Source organism: Adiantum capillus-veneris, chromosome 11, assembly GCF_014529385.1.
Source record: "Adiantum capillus-veneris isolate H3 chromosome 11, ASM1452938v2, whole genome shotgun sequence".
NCBI classification, from domain to species: Eukaryota; Viridiplantae; Streptophyta; class Polypodiopsida; order Polypodiales; family Pteridaceae; genus Adiantum; species Adiantum capillus-veneris.
The window spans coordinates 102,356,175-102,373,745 of record NC_140941.1 but is presented as its reverse complement, the minus strand read 5'-3'; the positions used below and the strand labels follow the sequence as shown (position 1 = coordinate 102,373,745).

At 40.0% G+C, this 17,571-nt stretch overlaps 2 protein-coding genes and 1 long non-coding RNA gene across 3 annotated transcripts in view; 1 reads left to right on the top strand and 2 right to left on the bottom strand.

The window, feature by feature from the left end:
- Positions 1 to 1,281, top strand: part of LOC147447748 (uncharacterized) — a 34,184-nt gene extending 32,903 nt beyond the window's left edge. The window contains exons 5-6 of the mRNA XM_086523459.1: positions 694 to 781; positions 888 to 1,281. Of these exons, the coding sequence (XP_086379585.1) occupies positions 694 to 781; positions 888 to 985 (186 nt within the window). The 3' untranslated portion in view covers positions 986 to 1,281. The remainder of the gene's footprint in view (positions 1 to 693; positions 782 to 887) is intronic.
- Positions 1,029 to 2,062, bottom strand: LOC147447747 (uncharacterized). The gene is made up of 2 exons (XR_015189636.1): positions 1,800 to 2,062; positions 1,029 to 1,717 (listed from the first exon to the last, which is right to left on the bottom strand). It is a non-coding gene; the product is annotated as an uncharacterized LOC147447747 (long non-coding RNA).
- Positions 2,063 to 13,130: 11,068 nt separating this feature from the next.
- LOC147447746 (uncharacterized) lies at positions 13,131 to 15,706 on the bottom strand. Its single transcript, XM_086523458.1, has 4 exons — positions 15,512 to 15,706; positions 14,710 to 15,408; positions 14,188 to 14,373; positions 13,131 to 13,763 (listed from the first exon to the last, which is right to left on the bottom strand). The coding sequence occupies exons 2-4, from the start codon at positions 15,202 to 15,204 to the stop codon at positions 13,476 to 13,478; spliced, it is 969 nt and encodes a 322-aa protein (XP_086379584.1). The 5' UTR covers positions 15,205 to 15,408; positions 15,512 to 15,706; the 3' UTR covers positions 13,131 to 13,475.
- Between the last annotated feature and the right edge of the window lie 1,865 nt (positions 15,707 to 17,571).

Below are 17,571 nucleotides of genomic sequence, written 5' to 3'. Positions count from 1 at the left end.
AGGTCCAAACAAGGTCAGACAAGTTCAAACGATACCCAAATGGTATTCTCAAACGGAGTGTCTGTTTATACAAAACAGAAGTCGACAATTCTCAGACCTCTGTCAAATTGACTCGAAAGGTGACTGGCCATCTGTCCAGCTGTAGTGTAATGACATGTTGAATAAATATCCTTGAATAGTAATTGAAAGTGAGCCAATAAGTGGTGTCACTTCACTAGTGTCTCCAGTAGTAAGCTTAGCTATAATTTATGAGCCAACTTGGTCATAATCAACTCCCAGCGTCTTAACAAAGTCAGTTGAATATAAAGTTCTGTGTAGCTCTCGAGTCAAAGAAAAAAATGCGGGCTGCATGTCAGAAGTCTAGTTGTAATCCAGTAACATTTACATGTAATTACATTTCTAGCTCTATCCATTGTAACAAATCCATATTAGTCAGGATTTACTAGAATATGCCCAATGTTTTAGAATCTTTTTGCTTCTAGTTGAATGCTAGGACCCCTTCAAGTTGACCCCTACCTTTGGCTGTTCTCATTCCTGCTCTCATACATGTTTCTATTTCTTATAACTTTAATCCATGTGTAGTGTGTTAATGGTATTGAAACGTTCTTTGTTTTTTAGTGGTATAACATTGGAAGGTAATCTTTTACTTGCAATGAATATTGAACTGAAGTTTTGACATCGGAGCTTGCACAGAGTAAATCAAGGGGGCACGATTCTTTAGCATGGTTTGGGACTTTGGTTTCACCGCATCTTCGAGTCGCTCAATCATCTTTCAAAGAAGGCAAGTGACATTTTTACATATCATTGCAGACCTGTTTGTGTAGAACTTAATATTCTAAAAGTTAAAGAGAATATTCATTGCACTGATTTGTTCGATTTCTTTTTAGCTTTGGAAACTGTAGTTGAGCTGGCAACGTCACAGAGTACCATTCAAATGGCATATCGACAAATCCAAGAAAGTGGTGGATTGGTATCAGGGATGTAACCAGCAGTTTCTCCTCAAATGCAGAATTGCAAGACATTCCATCTTTCTTCACTTGAGTAATATTGCAACCAAAGAATATGTATACATGAATATTGTACAGCTGTTATTTTTGCAGCAGCACTAACATTCTAATGGCTTATTGACAAATTCAAGAAAGCGGTGGATTGTTATAAGGAAGCATGACCACAGTGTTCTCTTCAGATGCAGAATTTGGCATCTTTTTTTATATGAGAGTATATGTGAACATTGTCTTGCTACCTAAGCAATGCATGCAGATATTACGTTTGACAATTCTATGATTTTGTGTTGAAGCAAAATGGCCCAGCATTTTGTATCGGGGCTTGTCTTCTTTGCAATAGAACCCCTACAACTTGATATCACAGATGTGTGCCCATCTTTTTTTTGCTGTAGGCAGGTCCAGCTGAGTGCATGTAAGGTTAGAGGTGAGGAAGAAATAACTCAATGGTCCCATTAAGTTTAAATAAGAGGTATTTCAGCAGAACGGATTCGCAGTGTGCATTAATTGCCAAACTGCATGGCATCTTTCCAAAGATCATAGCTTGGTTGATTGCGCCTTCGTGGTGGAAGTCCAAGGTAGAGGGTTTGAGGCTCACAGCATTGTCGACTGCTCCACTGGGGAAGTTGTACCCACGGCTTTGCCCACTGTGGTGGAATGTGTACAGCATTGTCCGGTTGTTAATACACATGTACAAGGTTCCCTGCTATCTTCCCCTGCATTGACGGTAGAAATGAAAAAAACTAATTACAATGTAGAGCATGTGTACATTAGGGTCACAGGGACTATCAAACTCACATGCATATGCAGCAATGTTCACATGTGGCCCCTAATTGAGTTTCTGTTGTAGAACCATTAAGCTTAGCATCGTATAAAATTCAAATACGCAATCTATGTGCCTCACAAATTTCTTGTTGCTCCCCACTAACGGCATCTTGCTATTGAGAGTATCATCTTGCCTTCCTTCACTTTAAGCAATCTTGTATATTACCATCCTATGTATGCTTATGCTTATGAAGATTCTTAATAGTTGTGCCAATCAGAGGATTTAGAAATAGTGCACTTTGTTGTCATAAGCATAACTCAAAACATCCATTTGATTGCTTTATCATCTTGCTTTGTTTAAATTTCCACTCGTCGATATAGGCAAGAAAACCAAAGACACTCAAATTTTCAACATTTGGCTTTATGGCCGGAATATGCCTCAAAAGGAGGCATTACCTTCAATGCTTTTGTAGGAAGTCGGTTTAAAACATGATAGGATAAGCAATTGCGTCCATAAAAATTGATACAAAATATGCTTTTGTTAGCAAATTCTTAAACCAATTTTCTGTGCTCAAGAACAACATTTTGTTGTGACATGTATAGCAATGTGGGTTGCATGTGCCAAAAGTCATGCAATCCTTGAGATTTAAGAAAACACATACGTGCAATATGCTTCAAGAATTTTCTTTCAACAAGTAAAGTCTTTAAGTCATCAATGAAGGTAAAAAAGTTTCCCAGCATAAAACCAAAGTAGTCATTGGTCCTTATATATTATTGTGACAAAGCTTACAAGGAGCTCAAACACAAGTACATTTTTTGTTGCATCTTTCCAATTGGAAAAAATGAACATAGGCAATTACGCACCATGCCATGTTTTTGCAAATATAGGAAACCATGGAAACCAAAATGGCCGATATTGCTCTTGCTACAAATTTATATAGAAGGCTCCAATGGAATGCTTTCATACTAGAAGATGAACATAGGCACCATGCCATGATTTTTAAAATTAATCTTGAAAATCGCAACGGCTAAATTACTCTTGCCACAATTGTGCAATTGAATCCACACGAGAAAAAACATTGTGAGCAAATATGTCCTAATGATCTAACATGCATAATCCCTAGTATAAAGAACCTATCAATGTAAGACTAGATCCCCAATCTTTACACTAAGCAATGCATCTATCATTCTAAAATAATGCATCAATTTGAACTCAAACCGTTATCTGCAATTTTACACTACACAATTTCATCTAAAATAATGGACCTCTTTGAACTGCAATGGCTTCGCAACGTTAGAAGCATCAATCATACATGTAGTATGCAAGTTAAAGCATTCTTCAATAATATAAACAAATCCTTATGAAATATCATGCAAAACAAGAATGACCACATTGTTTGAAACACCTCACCCATGAAAAATTATATCATGCTACATAAAATAGAGTATATTTTTCATCTTTTGAAGTTTGCATAGAAAAAAATAATTTGTTGTTGGATTCTTTTATTTTCCTTATCTTCTCTCTTACACAAGCCTTTACATTCATAGATGTAATGCCCAAGTTTCCAAAAGTATGATTTTTTTCTTTTCCTCCTTTTTGAGGAGAATTCTTAGGTGAACCTACTTCTGTACTAGGTTGCCTCAAGCCAAATATGTTTTACATTCTTGTCTCCAACAAAACTACTAATGCATTTCATTACTAGATATAGAAATATCCATGCTCTTTTGTTGCTTAACCCTTGGAACCTTATAAAATTTTAAATACCTCTCATGCATAATGCTCAAATCTATGACAATAATGATTCCAATTTCTTCTTCGTTTTGACATGAGACTTCTTAATTACTAACCTAGTTTTACACTTATTTGCCTCAAGAAAAGCATGTTTTGCATTCTTGCCTCTATCATGTGAATTAAGGTATTATCATGGCTAGATATGGAAACAGTCATTTGTTGCTCCTTCTTGGTGCAAAAAGGAAACTAACCCTTGGAACCTCATAAAAGTTGAACCACCTCTCATGCATAATGTGAGAAGTCCAAAATAATCATTAAAAAACAAGGCCAAAATGCAAAAGCCTTTCTAAATATCTCCTCATTCGTAGTGACTTCATAAATCTTTTAAGATCATGTGCCCTTGTTACGTGCTCTATCCTGTTATCATCCTCATGCATTAGTGACTTGTCTAGTTGCTCCTCCCCCAAAAAAGAAAAACTTCAGTTTTTTCCTCAAACAATAGGTAGAGTATCCCAATATTGCTTGGTTGTCCTACATGCACAATAGATCTTGCTTGGTTGTTTTACATTCACAATAGGTCTTCCTTTGTGTAGAAAGATTGAAGAAACATTAATTGCATATTCTTTAGATTCTACTATATAATTAAATCGAATACATATTGTTCAATAGAAACTTGCTTGTTCAAGAATGCATCCAACTTCTTGTGCCTCATTGGGGATTGCAAAATCATAGATTCAATACACCCACTTTATTGAGCCGTGTCACAAAATGAAGAAAACCACATCAAATTGGTAGAGATCAACAAAACCAAATGCCAATGTAGTGAAAAGAAAAAATTTATCCACTAATTTGCAAATTATAGACTTTAAAACATCCACAAGGTAACATACATAAACCATATCTCATTGTTTATGTTGTTTCAAAAGACTCAACCCAAGAAGTTTTTGTGAGTGGCTCAATTAAATGGGTGTATTGAATCGAAGATTTTGAAGCGAAATTGGCTTTAAAGCAGGGGGGGGGGGGGTTCCCTTATGAGAAATGTCATGCATAAGCGTAGACACACTACCACTACATAAAGTGATATCTTACAAGCAATATGGCCTCATTTTTTTATTTGATATCTATTTGCACCCTTGAGTATTGGGCATGAGCAAACGTGTGTGATAATAGTGGATTTGAATAGTGAACACAATCAAAACATGAGGTTGCACATTTTGGCACTTCAAAAAATATTCTGAAAATAATAAGTGGATTAATTTTAGCATCGGTTGTGCCAATTTTTGTAGCATCTACCTCCCAAAAGCAATGATAGTAGAACATGCAACATGTTTAGCGACACCTATTGCTATTGCATTTGCATGTTCAACTACATGATAGTGGATGGGTTCTTTTCAAAAAATTCTACAATCTCTTTGCCATTAATAAATGACACCACATTAAGGTAAGAAATTGTTGCTTGATCTGTCCAATTCATTCTCAATAACCAACTTGGGGGACCATCATTGTTGGCAACCATGGCCATTCCTGTATCTAGTGCAAAAGTTCATTGTTTGTAAAAGAAAAATTGCATGACATCATGCCACAACCCAAAGGCGAGGCACGTGTGACATCATAACGAAAACCCTTCAATGTTTTCGCACAAAATTATCAAATGGCCTGACTAGTAGCTGTAGGGAGAACAATCAGATCCCTTAGCCACAAATACATCACATCTTACTTAGGTGAGAATAGAAAACTTGCTCATTTCTGAGTAGGTGATACACTTTTCGAAAAAAAAATCGTACCGAATCTTGGCAAGTGCGTAGAGAGGCAAGTGGTGCCGTGAAGGTCCCGATTGTAGGCTGTAGCCCATATCCTGATTGTAGCATGCGGAGGAGAGACGAGAAGAGCGCATGAGGACGCAACATGCGAAGCCGACGAGCAGCTGCGAAAGGAGAATTGTTTTTTTGTTTTGTTATACGACGTGCCCTCTGGAGCAGGCAGCTAGGTGCTGAAGTGGTTACGAGAATTGCAGTAAGGTATTTATTAAATCTGGTGGGGGCTCGAAACTGGGGAGAACCCTTTTGGTAAAGGTAGTGAAGAATTCACTTGAGAGGACAGAAGGAATCTCAGAGAACATCTCAAGAAGTAATGAATAAATAAAAGGAAAGCGAATACGAGAGCGAGTAGTATGAATGAATATCATTTATGACAATTATGTGTGTGGGGTAGTGGTGGTCCGGGGGAGGGGGGAGGGAGGGGGGGGCGGCGGTGGGGGGGGGGTCTTGGAATGATGATGATGCAAGCATTTGCCAATAATTACACTAAAACTTGTAAATTTTAGTGGTTCTTCAAGGCAAGCTCGGAATCACTCAAAATTTTCCAAATTTAGTTGATTAAAAATACTTTGAACCCCCGCAAGCTTAAACCTATAACAACTTTTCACAAAAGAAAATGCCACTTAACAAATCTTCCTTTGATATCAAACATTGGGCTCATAATCACAAGGACATGCATATGCAGCTTGCAGAGGGAAAAGCTCAAGAGGGCAAAAACATGGACTCCTTTTGATTAGTGTCAAAGTATAGAGAGAAGTTACACCTAAAGGTATGGACAGAAGTATAATGTTTGAGCAGGAAAAACCTCCTAGTGAGGAAAAAAGAGCTCAAATATTACTGTGCCTACACATCGTACCAACTTTTGTTGCTTGGTATACCACATGCAATCTTTCTCATAAAGAAACATTGAATTTTGAATTTTGGTATGTTATCACGAGAGAGCTCGGGCTACAACTACATCATCTCTATAGTCGAACCCTTTGAGCTCCATTGAGCCCTCCACTTGAAACCACTACACATATGCCCTTGCCCATACATGGCCACTGAATCACCAGCTCCCTGAGGGGTGTCTTCCACAAGGCCCTTGTCTTGATGACACCATATTTGAGAGGGCTCCGACTACAACATCTCCATAGTCAAACCCTTTGAGCTCCAATGATTCCTCTTACCTAAAACCCAATAGGTTCGAGGTTGTCTGATCTCCACTCAACCACCTATATATAGGTCCTTGCCTATAGATAACCCATGAACTATCCACTCCCTGAGGAGTACCTTTTACAAGTGCCTTGTCCTACCATAAGATGAAATCTCAACAAATAAAACAAGTAATGACACTCTACATATTATATCCACTAAGTACTTGTAACAAAGAACCTTACAAGGTGTGCTACCATGTAAACTAACAAGAGATGAACCTAAAATGCATTAACTAGCCTAGCAAGAACAAATATATACCTTAAAGTAAGCTGAAATGGTGGAAAACGACTATGCTTCATGTGCAACATGCATAAATTGCATGAGACATTGCCCTAAACTCATTTGCCCAGGCTTACACAAATGTTCTGAAAACTCGCAACATTAGGACCCATAGACCACTCTGGAAACATTAGAATTTAGCAGTTCTATTAATAACAGTCTTTACAATCCACAAAAGGTGTGCTCTATGTGTGTGTGTGTGTGTGTGTGTGTGTGTGTGTGTGTGTGTGTGAGAGAGAGAGAGAGAGAGAGAGAGAGAGAGAGCTTCTGTCATGTAAACCTGTAACTGTTTCAAAATTAAAAAACCCTCTTGATGATCACATGCTACAATTACATATTTTAAGGTGGACCCCCCGAGAACTGTTGCATCCGGAAGACATAGCGTCCCTGCAAAATACCTCAAATAGCATGATAGAAACAACAAAACACCGCAAATACGCATACCTGACAAAGCCTGTGAGCATATAATCAAATCGTACATGAACAGAGAGGAAAAGAGAGCGAGATAGAGCGAGAGGGCACGTGCGGATGCACCTCCTCGAGGGGAGTGCTACATCGGCACGGCGAAAGAGAAGAGAGGAGAGGAGAGAGGAATAGACATAGGCACTGGGTGCAATCTCCCCCCGTGAAAGAGTGACCATTTTCCTTTTGCACGTATTTGTTTTATAGATTTCTTGAATGGTCAAATTGGTTACAAAATTGCCGGCCGGTCATAATTGGCCAAAGCTCATAAAAGAGCACTTGAATAATAAAATGTACACGATATACAAATACATTTGCATAGGCCCAGCTGGGTCTAGTCTTTTCCACCTGTCAGCTGCAATAAATCATAATATATCATTTCTATAACATACCTCTCCGTTGGAAAGCAACTGTCCTCAGTTGCGAATATAAAAATCTGCAAACAATACTTGTCAAAATAGTGATTAGTATGTTGTGTCAAAAACATCACGTAATAAAGAAAAATTTATGAAACTAAACAACATTAGCTTATGCCTGCCGTCATCCACATACTACCTATTCTAGTGTCCCATACCACTAGAATAAGCAGTATATGTCATACCCTGATGAATCAGGATATCATTGGTCACACTCATCATTGTATAAATCAATTCTCATCAATCTCAAGTTCACTTTCATAAATACTGTCGTGACAGAAAATCATCATATACCAATTCCAAATCCAAATCCAACCATCTGCCAACATATACCCATTGCAAATCCAAATCTAAATATTCTTCATTTTGTATACCCGGGTAACAATATCATACCAGTTGCAGTGGTGGCCAGCCGCTGCAGCATGATTTCGTGATCGGTGTTGCCTAAATCGGCGAATCTACACCAATAAGACGTGCTGCCTAAATCGGCGAATCTACACTAATGCTACCTAAATCGGCAAATCTGCATTTTCCCTTGTGAATCTGTAATTTTTCAGTGTGCTGCCTAAATTGGCGGATCTGCACAGATAACTGGTGTTGCCTAAATCGGCGAGTCTACACCAAGATGAGCATTTACACACTACCTAAATCGACGGATATGTGTGCTTATGACCAATGGACTAGACAAGGCATAAAAGACAAAATATCTACTGCATGTTTGACATAAAATTTGAGTATGCTTATGTGACAAAGTACTTACAAACAATTTTTCTAGTATCCCAAAGCACCTTAGCTTGCATGAGTAGGTGCATAGCTTATGGACAAGTTAGCTTAGTAAAAATTCCCTTTTAATACCAATAGAAGTCATGATCTTAGTAGTGTTTGAGTATGCAGCTTAGAACACACTGCCAACAAATGAAATATGAAAAGAGGAATGTATTTTATGTACATACAAGGAGGGTATATTGTTTTTGAAAATATATATACCAGTGTGTGTGGGGGAAATAGACACAAATAATAGAAAGTTGCACTGGCATTGTAATAATGTTTCAAGAGGGGTATTATCATAATGCATTACGGAGTGTTATACCTGGATTTTGATATGAGACCATTATAGTTAGATGTATCTGCATAACTTTTCTAAAAAAACAAAGCACTAAAAACATTTGCTTGTTAAATTTAAGAAGACGCTAATAATTGCAGATTAAATGCATTAACATTTGAAACATCATGAAGGAAAAATTTGATGCAAAGTTTTTTTGCCAAGAAAAGAGAATGAAAGTAGACAACTTTAAGTATAAATGAGCGGATAAGGGAGGTGTGATCTAAATTGGCAGGGTGGTTTTCAAGATTGGGATGACCAGTGGATATCGGTCTTCAGATAAAGTGAGGCCACACTCAATGTAAGAATGTTAGGAGCGGTCAAAAGCATAGAGTTGTTGGGGTATAGAGTTGTGAGAATGTCTGGAGGTTCTCTAATAGCATTGGGCTTAGTTTTACAAACATGTTTCTCAAAGACAATAACAAATTAAATAATAATCTAAGTGCAAATTCAAGACATTAACATTTTATAGGCTATTAATGATAAAATGATGTGAAGTTGGTGTTCTAAATAGGTAGACTTGAGGAAAAACAAGCAAATAACAATAAAATATTTTGCATCACATGTTACAAATCCGAAGAAAAACAATAAGTAAATGTTGCCATTGATGCGTAAGCTAACAATGATGTCAGAAACAAATGCTAAAAGTTTGACCCCACATTTAATATTTCATTTATGTTCAATTTAAACCTCAGTCTTTGGCAAAGAAATGGTTTTTTTTTTTTTTTTTTGGTATCCTCTCTGAAGGTTCAATATCATGTTGTCCATGCCAATGAGACGTTTTAAAAGCAAGCAAGAATCAAGATATCATAAAGTAGGTTACGCAAGTGAAGATGATGCCCATTGTTGCTGATATGCTTAGCAGAGCTAGCATGTTTGCACCAAGCTAGACATAGACAATGACCCATTCACATTGCTCTCATCCATTAGGACCCTATTGAAAGCAATGCAACGGATGCTAAATGTATATATATATATTAAAAAGAATCTAAAGAATTGTGTCACGACAACCCTCGAGCCTTGAGCAGATGCAATCTATAAATAGTCGGTGCATAATTGTAGGAACCTAACTTGGCTACATTTTTTTATATATTTATTATTATTATTATTTTCACTATATATATATATATATATATATATATATATATATATATATATATATATGTTTTTGTTAAATTAATTAATTAATTTAAACATCTATTAAATTAGTATGAAAAGAGGATCTCGAGGGAGGAGACAAAGTCCCTTTGAATAAATCCATGGACAAAGGGTGCTCACATTTACCTTGCTAAGTGTGTGCTTTTGAATAGCTTCATGTAAGGTGATCATAGTAGGGACAAGATAAGGCCATGTTTCATTTGCTGCAGAAATGATCTCATTGCCTGCTAGCAAAGTGCGCATCTTAATATTTGAGGAGAATGACGATCTGTTGGGGACGACAAAATTATGAGCCAGTGGTAGCATCACAGAGACCTTGATGTCGGTGTTCGCAAGCTCTTCAAGAATTTAAAGATGGGCATCATATATCGCCACCATGTCCACCTTCATACCTTTGATCTGGTTAAATGCCCCATGAGGGGAGAGCACATTGCCGCCAAGCTTACCATAGTTCACCTCAATTGTATATTGAGCAACAAATTTAGAAGTTTATCACAAAATTTGTATGGCGAATTACACAAGCGGGTGAACCGGCCTTTAGCAGTGGAGATGAAGGTTTAAAAAAAGAAAAGAAAAACTATGTTTAGCTAAGGTCGTCGAGCTTGGCAACCCAACCGAGAGCAATGACACGACAATGAAAAGTAGACGGCGAGCAGGGCGACCCATGGAGGCCTTTGCGAGCCAGAGTTGGATCAACTCTCTTGCACGCTTGAGCGCATGAGCATCGTCAATGTTTGTCTGCTGAGAAAGTAGTGCAACGATTGCTCCAAAGCTTCGTCAATGTCCGCTGCTGCACATAGTTGTAGTGGGGCAGAGAGAGAGAGAGAGAGAGAGAGAGAGAGAGAGAGAGAGAGAGAGAGAGAGAGAGAGATTTCCACCTCTGTACGTAGGTATTCAGACTGTGAAGGGGAGAAGAAGTCTGTGAGGGATTGGGTGTGTGGGGTACACAAGCGTTAGAAAGAGAGAGAGACCCTCACAGATGATTGACGTGGTTGCAACGAAGGTGAGAAAAAGAGAGAAATTAGGGAGAGGCAGAAGCGGGGTGTCGAACGGAGGCATGCATAGTGTGTGGGAGTGCCTGGCGGTTGTAGTGAGAGAGAGCTGCAGTTCGAGGAGTTGCATGGCATGAGAGTCAGCAGCGCCAGTGGGGGGAGTTGGTGGGGTCGAAGATGTCTAGTGGAACTGTTGGGTGGGTGGTCTACCACCAAATCAAGAGAGAGCGATAGTGAGCTACATGCTGGCGGGTACACACCACTGCTGTGTCCGACAAGAGAGAGAGAGAGAGCGCCGCAAGCTTGATGAGGGCTGCATGGTGGCTTCACAGAGAGGGTGGTCGGGAACTACGAGAGAGAGAGAGAGAGAGAGAGAGAGAGAGAGAGAGAGAGAGTTCAACTACGTTTGTGTGTGTGTATGGGTGTTTGCATGGTGATTGGAGTTAGGTAGGGAGTTGTTACCTATGAGCACGGGCTAGCCATGCATCAAAAAGGTGTGGTTAGCCATGATTTACAGAGACTGGCACCGTCGTGTGTGTGTGTGTATGTTCCTTCTCTGGTTGGGCGCTAGCATGCAGAGCATGCAGGCAATGATAACAACATACTGCTGCAACAATCTCATTACATATCCACACACAGATTTGGATACCTCTTTGTGTCATCTGGTGGTTATCAAGGAACAACCAACAAGAATGCCTCCTGTCATAGGATTTTTAGGGAAGCCAACTATGGTTGTGGTTAGCAAGAGTCATTTTTTGTGATGATGCTGCTTGCTTTTACACACCGTACTTAAGTAGCGACATTGCTCCTATATTGGTTCGAAGCCTGCGCTCCCCTTGCCCTGTCTCATAACCACCATCTGCACCTCTCTAATTCAAAAGAAAGGAAAACAAATTCCTTTGAAAGGTCTATTGGCATTGTGTCTCACAACAGTGACCATCTATTGCTTGGGAACATGGTCCCTTGACTCATCCACCTTGGTCCTAACCAGAGGGGTTCATGGTGTTGATGATCAAAATCTCATCTTTTTTTTGCATTTTCTTCCTTTCCATGAGATGAGAGTTTCGTCCATATCTTCTTCTTATCAAACTGCATTATCTAATATAAATTAATCTACCAGCTTACAAAGATATTTCCACCAATGGATGTAAATATGTCTACCAATTTTTCTTTTGTGTGTTTTACTAAAACCTTTTTTATTTTAAGGTACGTCTCTTATGAATTGTACACCCCCATTTGAAATATGTAAAATCCATGCATGAACTCCTTCAATACATACATCAAGTGCTTCGATGATGAATATAGAAAAACAATGTCTATAAACACAAAGGGAGCAAAAAGGACAAATAAAATTTAGAAACTAACTTAGCTGCATCAATATTGCAAAAAATAGAATCCTCCATAGAAACCATTTGTGCATCACCAAGGACGTCAACCTTCGCTCTGATACCACTGCTGCATTCGGAAGACATAGCATCCCTGCAAAATACCTCAAATAGCATGATAGAAACAACAAAACACCGCAAATACGCATACCTGACAAAGCCTGTGAACATATAATCAAATCATACATGAACAGAGAGAAAAAGAGAGCGAGATAGAGCGAAAGGGCACGTACGGATGCACCTCCTCGAAGGGAGTGCTACACCGACACCACGAAAGAGAAAAGAGGAGAAGAGAGAGGAATAGACACATGCATTGGGTGCAATCTCCCCCCGTGCAAAAGTGACCATTTCCCTTTTGCACGTGTTTGTTTTATAGATTTCTTGAATGGTCAAATTGGTTACAAAATTGCCAGCCAATCATAATTGGCCGAAGCTCATAAAAGAGCACTTGAATAATAAAATGTACATGATATACAAATACATTTGCATAGACCCAACTGGGTCTAGTCTTTTCCACCTGTCAACTACAATAAATCATAAAATATCATTTCTATAACAAGAACAATCCCAAGAGACCTCAAAGATCTATGAGGCAAATCATTAGCTACCCAATGGGCAAAGAGTCGAGCCATGGGACAAAGTGGTTAAGGACTCGACTCCCAGATTCATCACACCACATCGAAAAGGAAAGGCACCAATTATGCCATGACTGCTAGGTCAAAAACATTAAGATAAAAAGCAACAGGCCCTACCCACCCATACAATATGTTTAAGGACAGTACCATGTGCAAGTAGGAAGTGAAATTCCTACCTAACAGATAAAATAATGCTATGCCCCTCCAAAAGGCCAAGTCACTTATTACCAAACAAAATACAATGTTAAAAAGTACAAAAAGCTTTTCTTCACCCTCTCCCATTGTAACACCACAGCTAGGCCCTCCATTGGATGACTTTGTACTACACCCAATGCCTCCTACACATCCACAATACCCCTTGCCCTCTCTCCAAGCAACATACTCAAAAGCTCAAAATGTTTGATATACATACATTAAGGAACAGGGCAATGCAGCCATATCTTCGGCTCTCGCACAACCATAATGCAAGCAACATGGAATACATACATACACTAGCAATTACAGAGGAAACCCCACTATAGCCACCCACTCCTTCTAGTTGTTGTATGTGCACGACTTTTTCAGTGGCACAAGTAATGACATGCTCCGTGGGTCCAGCTGAACGTCGCACACCACTTGGCTTTGAAACTTTGCCTTTATCATCTTGCCCACCACAAAATACTGAGAGTGCATTGTAGCTACCATGCTCAATGGGACAATTTGCTTGGAGGACCCATCTGAATTCGATATCATATTGCCTGCGCCGTAGAGGGGAACCTTCGTAGATTGCGCCACCACGGGAATTGTCCTGTGGGTTCCTTTTGCTTGAAAGTAATTGGAAATCTGTACAAAATGCAGTGATTTAGTACAGGCAAAAATACTCCCGAGCATTATGTCACACCGGGTGTGATCATGCCAAAAAATGCAAACTTTAGCAGCTCAACTTTGATAGATTTATCTGACAAAATAGGGCTATCACCAGAAGACTCAGTGCACACCCCACCCATAGCTAGTAACATTTGAAGAAAAAAGAAAACTAAATTTTGGATGAATGTGCCGATAAGGGCACACATGAGAAGTAGGATTTTGGTCGAATATAGCATTTTGGAAAACCATACTTCTGACTTGAAACCGCATGAAAACCATGGTGCCCTTGAAAACCATGATTTCAACTTCACAACAACGACGCTGACATGATCTGGACACCTTCTGCATAGAGTACTTCATAAGACAGATTTTGAAGGTAGAAAAAGTGTGAGGATATTACCTCTCCTCTCGCTATCTCAAGTTGCGACAAGGTGAAAACCGCTTCCACCGGATTTACATGGACACCAAAATACTTTGATGGATTGTAAAAGTTCAGTTGCACAGTGCAATTGAGAGAGACAAGTTGAGTGGGCACCCCCGATGCATCCATGCCCTCATTCACGTAGAAGTAGTGAAAAACCACATTCTGCAAACATACAAAGCTCAGTTAGCCTATGCAATGTAGAGTCAAAATGTCGGCAAATGTATCAAGTAGGAAGGAGAGTAACACATCAAGTAAAGCTAATCAAGTAAAATAGGATGAGCGAGGACAATGTATGCGTTGCATGGATGCGAATGTATATGGATTAGTGTAGATCTACACAAAGTGAATGTGTGCAAAATGCATGTTGATTTTCAAGACCAGGTTTCAAATACAGTTAGTTTACGGGTAAGTCTACTGAAGACCCCAATGTGCAGGTCCACTCCTTTGAGAAGCGACAGCATTTAAGACTTATAGATGAGCAAGAACATCATTGTTTACCTTGAGGGCAAGCTTTGGATGGGAAGGTCTGCAAATGAGCCAGAAGAGCAGAATAAAGACAATCAGGAAAACTATGCATGAAAGAAGGACCAGAAGGATGGTGTAAATCTGTGGGGTTTTGCTTGGCTGGTCAAAATCTGGGTCTTCTTCTTCAATCACATTGTTGGCTGCCCACCCTTTGTTGTGCTTGCTTCTGCTACCATTATGGTGGCCATGTGGCTGCGGAAGAATTTTGCGCGAACCTGACTTTCGAGAGGCGGATGCAAGTGATTGTGTGGAGTCCCTAGATCTCGACGATGTTGAAAATGCTGCAGGATGAAGGGGAGACCCGATAGGACTCAAAATTGGAGTAGAATGGAAAGAGAGCTTCGAGTCTCCATCATGGGATTCACGGGATGGACTTTGCACAAAGTAGAGGGGGCGCGACCGCGGCGATCGAGGGGATGAGGGCGCCAAGCTCGTAACCTCAGAATCTGACTTGGTGTGGGTATGCATGGTGGAGTGAAGAATGCAGTCAAGAGGAGGAGATTAATGACACTCTGCCGAGACCTGCTCTGTTGGACTTGCCGCTAGAGTCCGCCGCCTTAGTGGAGGCACGCTTTACTCTGTTTCTACTCTTCGTTTTTATAGACGCTGCAAGATGGGGCTTTGCTTTGTTTCTGCTTTAATGGTGTCCTAACACTGTTTCATCGCCCTCCCCTGCTAACAAAGAAGGAAGACATTAACATACCTGCAAGATTTGTGAGGAATTACGACAAATTGCTCACATCGCATGGCGCCGCGGAGAGCTGAAGAAGCTCACCTTCACACTTGCAGAGCTGCTCACGAGAGACCCAATTCGCAATGTGGTGATCAGAGAGCTTCACTATCTCTTCTGCGAGGCCTGCTGCTGGCCATGGCTCTGCTACTGGAAGAGTGCAACTACTAAAGGTAAGAGAGAATGCAGACATTTACAGAGAGATGGCCTACACTTAAGAGAGACAATGGTCTCTTCTTCCTTTTTCTTCTCTTTCTAGGACTACTGGAATCCCATGGTGGGCTGTGTGAGTGCAAACTCACTGTAGGGAGAGCGCACACTGTTCTCTCTCTGTGTGTACTATTTTCTCTCTCTAGGCGTGACATATTGCACATCTGTGAGTGAAAGAAATGGGGTGCCCTAGCACCGTAAACTCTCACCACCGTCACATGACGCATGGCCGTGTCGACCAGCTTTTCCTAACAACGACGAGTTTCTTGTGGCCCTAAAGATATATCCGACGAGGAGAGTTGGAGTTGAAGACATAGCATCCTATGACATACAACTAAGTCAGTCCGACCATCCCGCAAACAGGCTTGCATCATTGAAGGATTACATCGATACAACTGTCATTGATCAAAACCTTGATGGAAGGAATTTGAGAATAACTCATTGGGTTCATACAAGTTGATGATCATGATCATGGTATTGTTTAGCTTGATTGACATACCCAGTACCCTCCTGGATGAGTGTTGGTAGACAATTTTTGGCTCGAGGTCCCTATGAACTCCTGTGAAAAACTCCCTAGATCCATCTATTGTGGTACGATAGAAAATTAGGATTTTCCCAAGGGTCTACTTTCATGGAGAGGTGACATCACGGTAGTGCTCTTGGAAACACCCGTAGGACACCCCTCTTCTTCTCTTCATCACCTGCCAAAGTTGTTCTTGTTTCTCCCTTGTCCTTATACCTTTTACATTCCAAGAGATCACTTGGAGAATAGAGTTCATGGGGAAAGGGGGACAAATTCCTCAACAACAGCCCCAGGTTCTCTCACTTCTCCTACTGTAGGGGAGACTCCTGGCTGTCTGGGAATATCATGTCTTGTAGTGCCTCAAAAGCATTGTGGGGGACGGATTCCCCCTAGTGGGGAGGTGAGTGGTGGTGATAACTTTTCTCCTTACCCTTTCTTATGATAGGATAGTTTTTTCTCCTCCCTTTTACTCTTTTAATTGCCTTGATTGTCGTATCTTGTTTTGGAATTGTGATTTGCGCATTTCGGGCCACCATAAGTAGACGAGGTTTTGTAGTTTGGAATATACTGGTTTGTTCCTTAAGTGGTTCTCGAGGGCCTCAGAACAATCCATTTTTTCTCCTCCTGCACATTCTACATCTTCCTTCTTCTCTCCCTCCTATGTTGTAGGTTTCAATGGAAAATCTCTAGCGAAGTGGCCGAACTTGTTGCATTCAAAACACGCTCTAAAGTAAGTCCGAAATTGCAATGGAATTACTTTTAGTCCTGCCCTGACATCGAAAACCATTTGTTTGGGGGGTGGGTTTGGAGATGTTCCATTCAATGCATAATACTATGTTGGAGCTTCTGCCAAGGTTTGTCTCGGTCGGGATGAACAATTGGGTGGCCAGGGAACTCCCAGATCCCTAAGGTTGTCCCACAACCAACATGGAAGGCCTACTAATTCCACCCATACATGGTAGATTTCTTGTAGAGACTCTTGTGAATCGAACAAAAGATTTGATGGAAATACATAGACCCGAGCTCTCTTGAACACAAGAGGACCCTTACCTAGGACCTAAGTAACACTAGAAGCTTCCTTGAATCATAGCATTTGACACTGGAAACTATTGTCAAATATGCTATGCTACAATGATATTGAAGTAATTATACATGAATTTGTATTGATGGTTGATTCTACGTGCTTGAACAATAAAGTTTATTCATCGTCCAAACCTTGCAAGATTCGAGAAATGGAGAATTAGCATAGGTAAATTGTAAAAATAACCTCACAAACATGGTTTTCAAAAGATCATGCTCACATGCTTGCCCCCTAAGAAAAAGAAAAAACCATGTGTTCATATGGCAATGAGGTGGTTCCATTCTCACACAA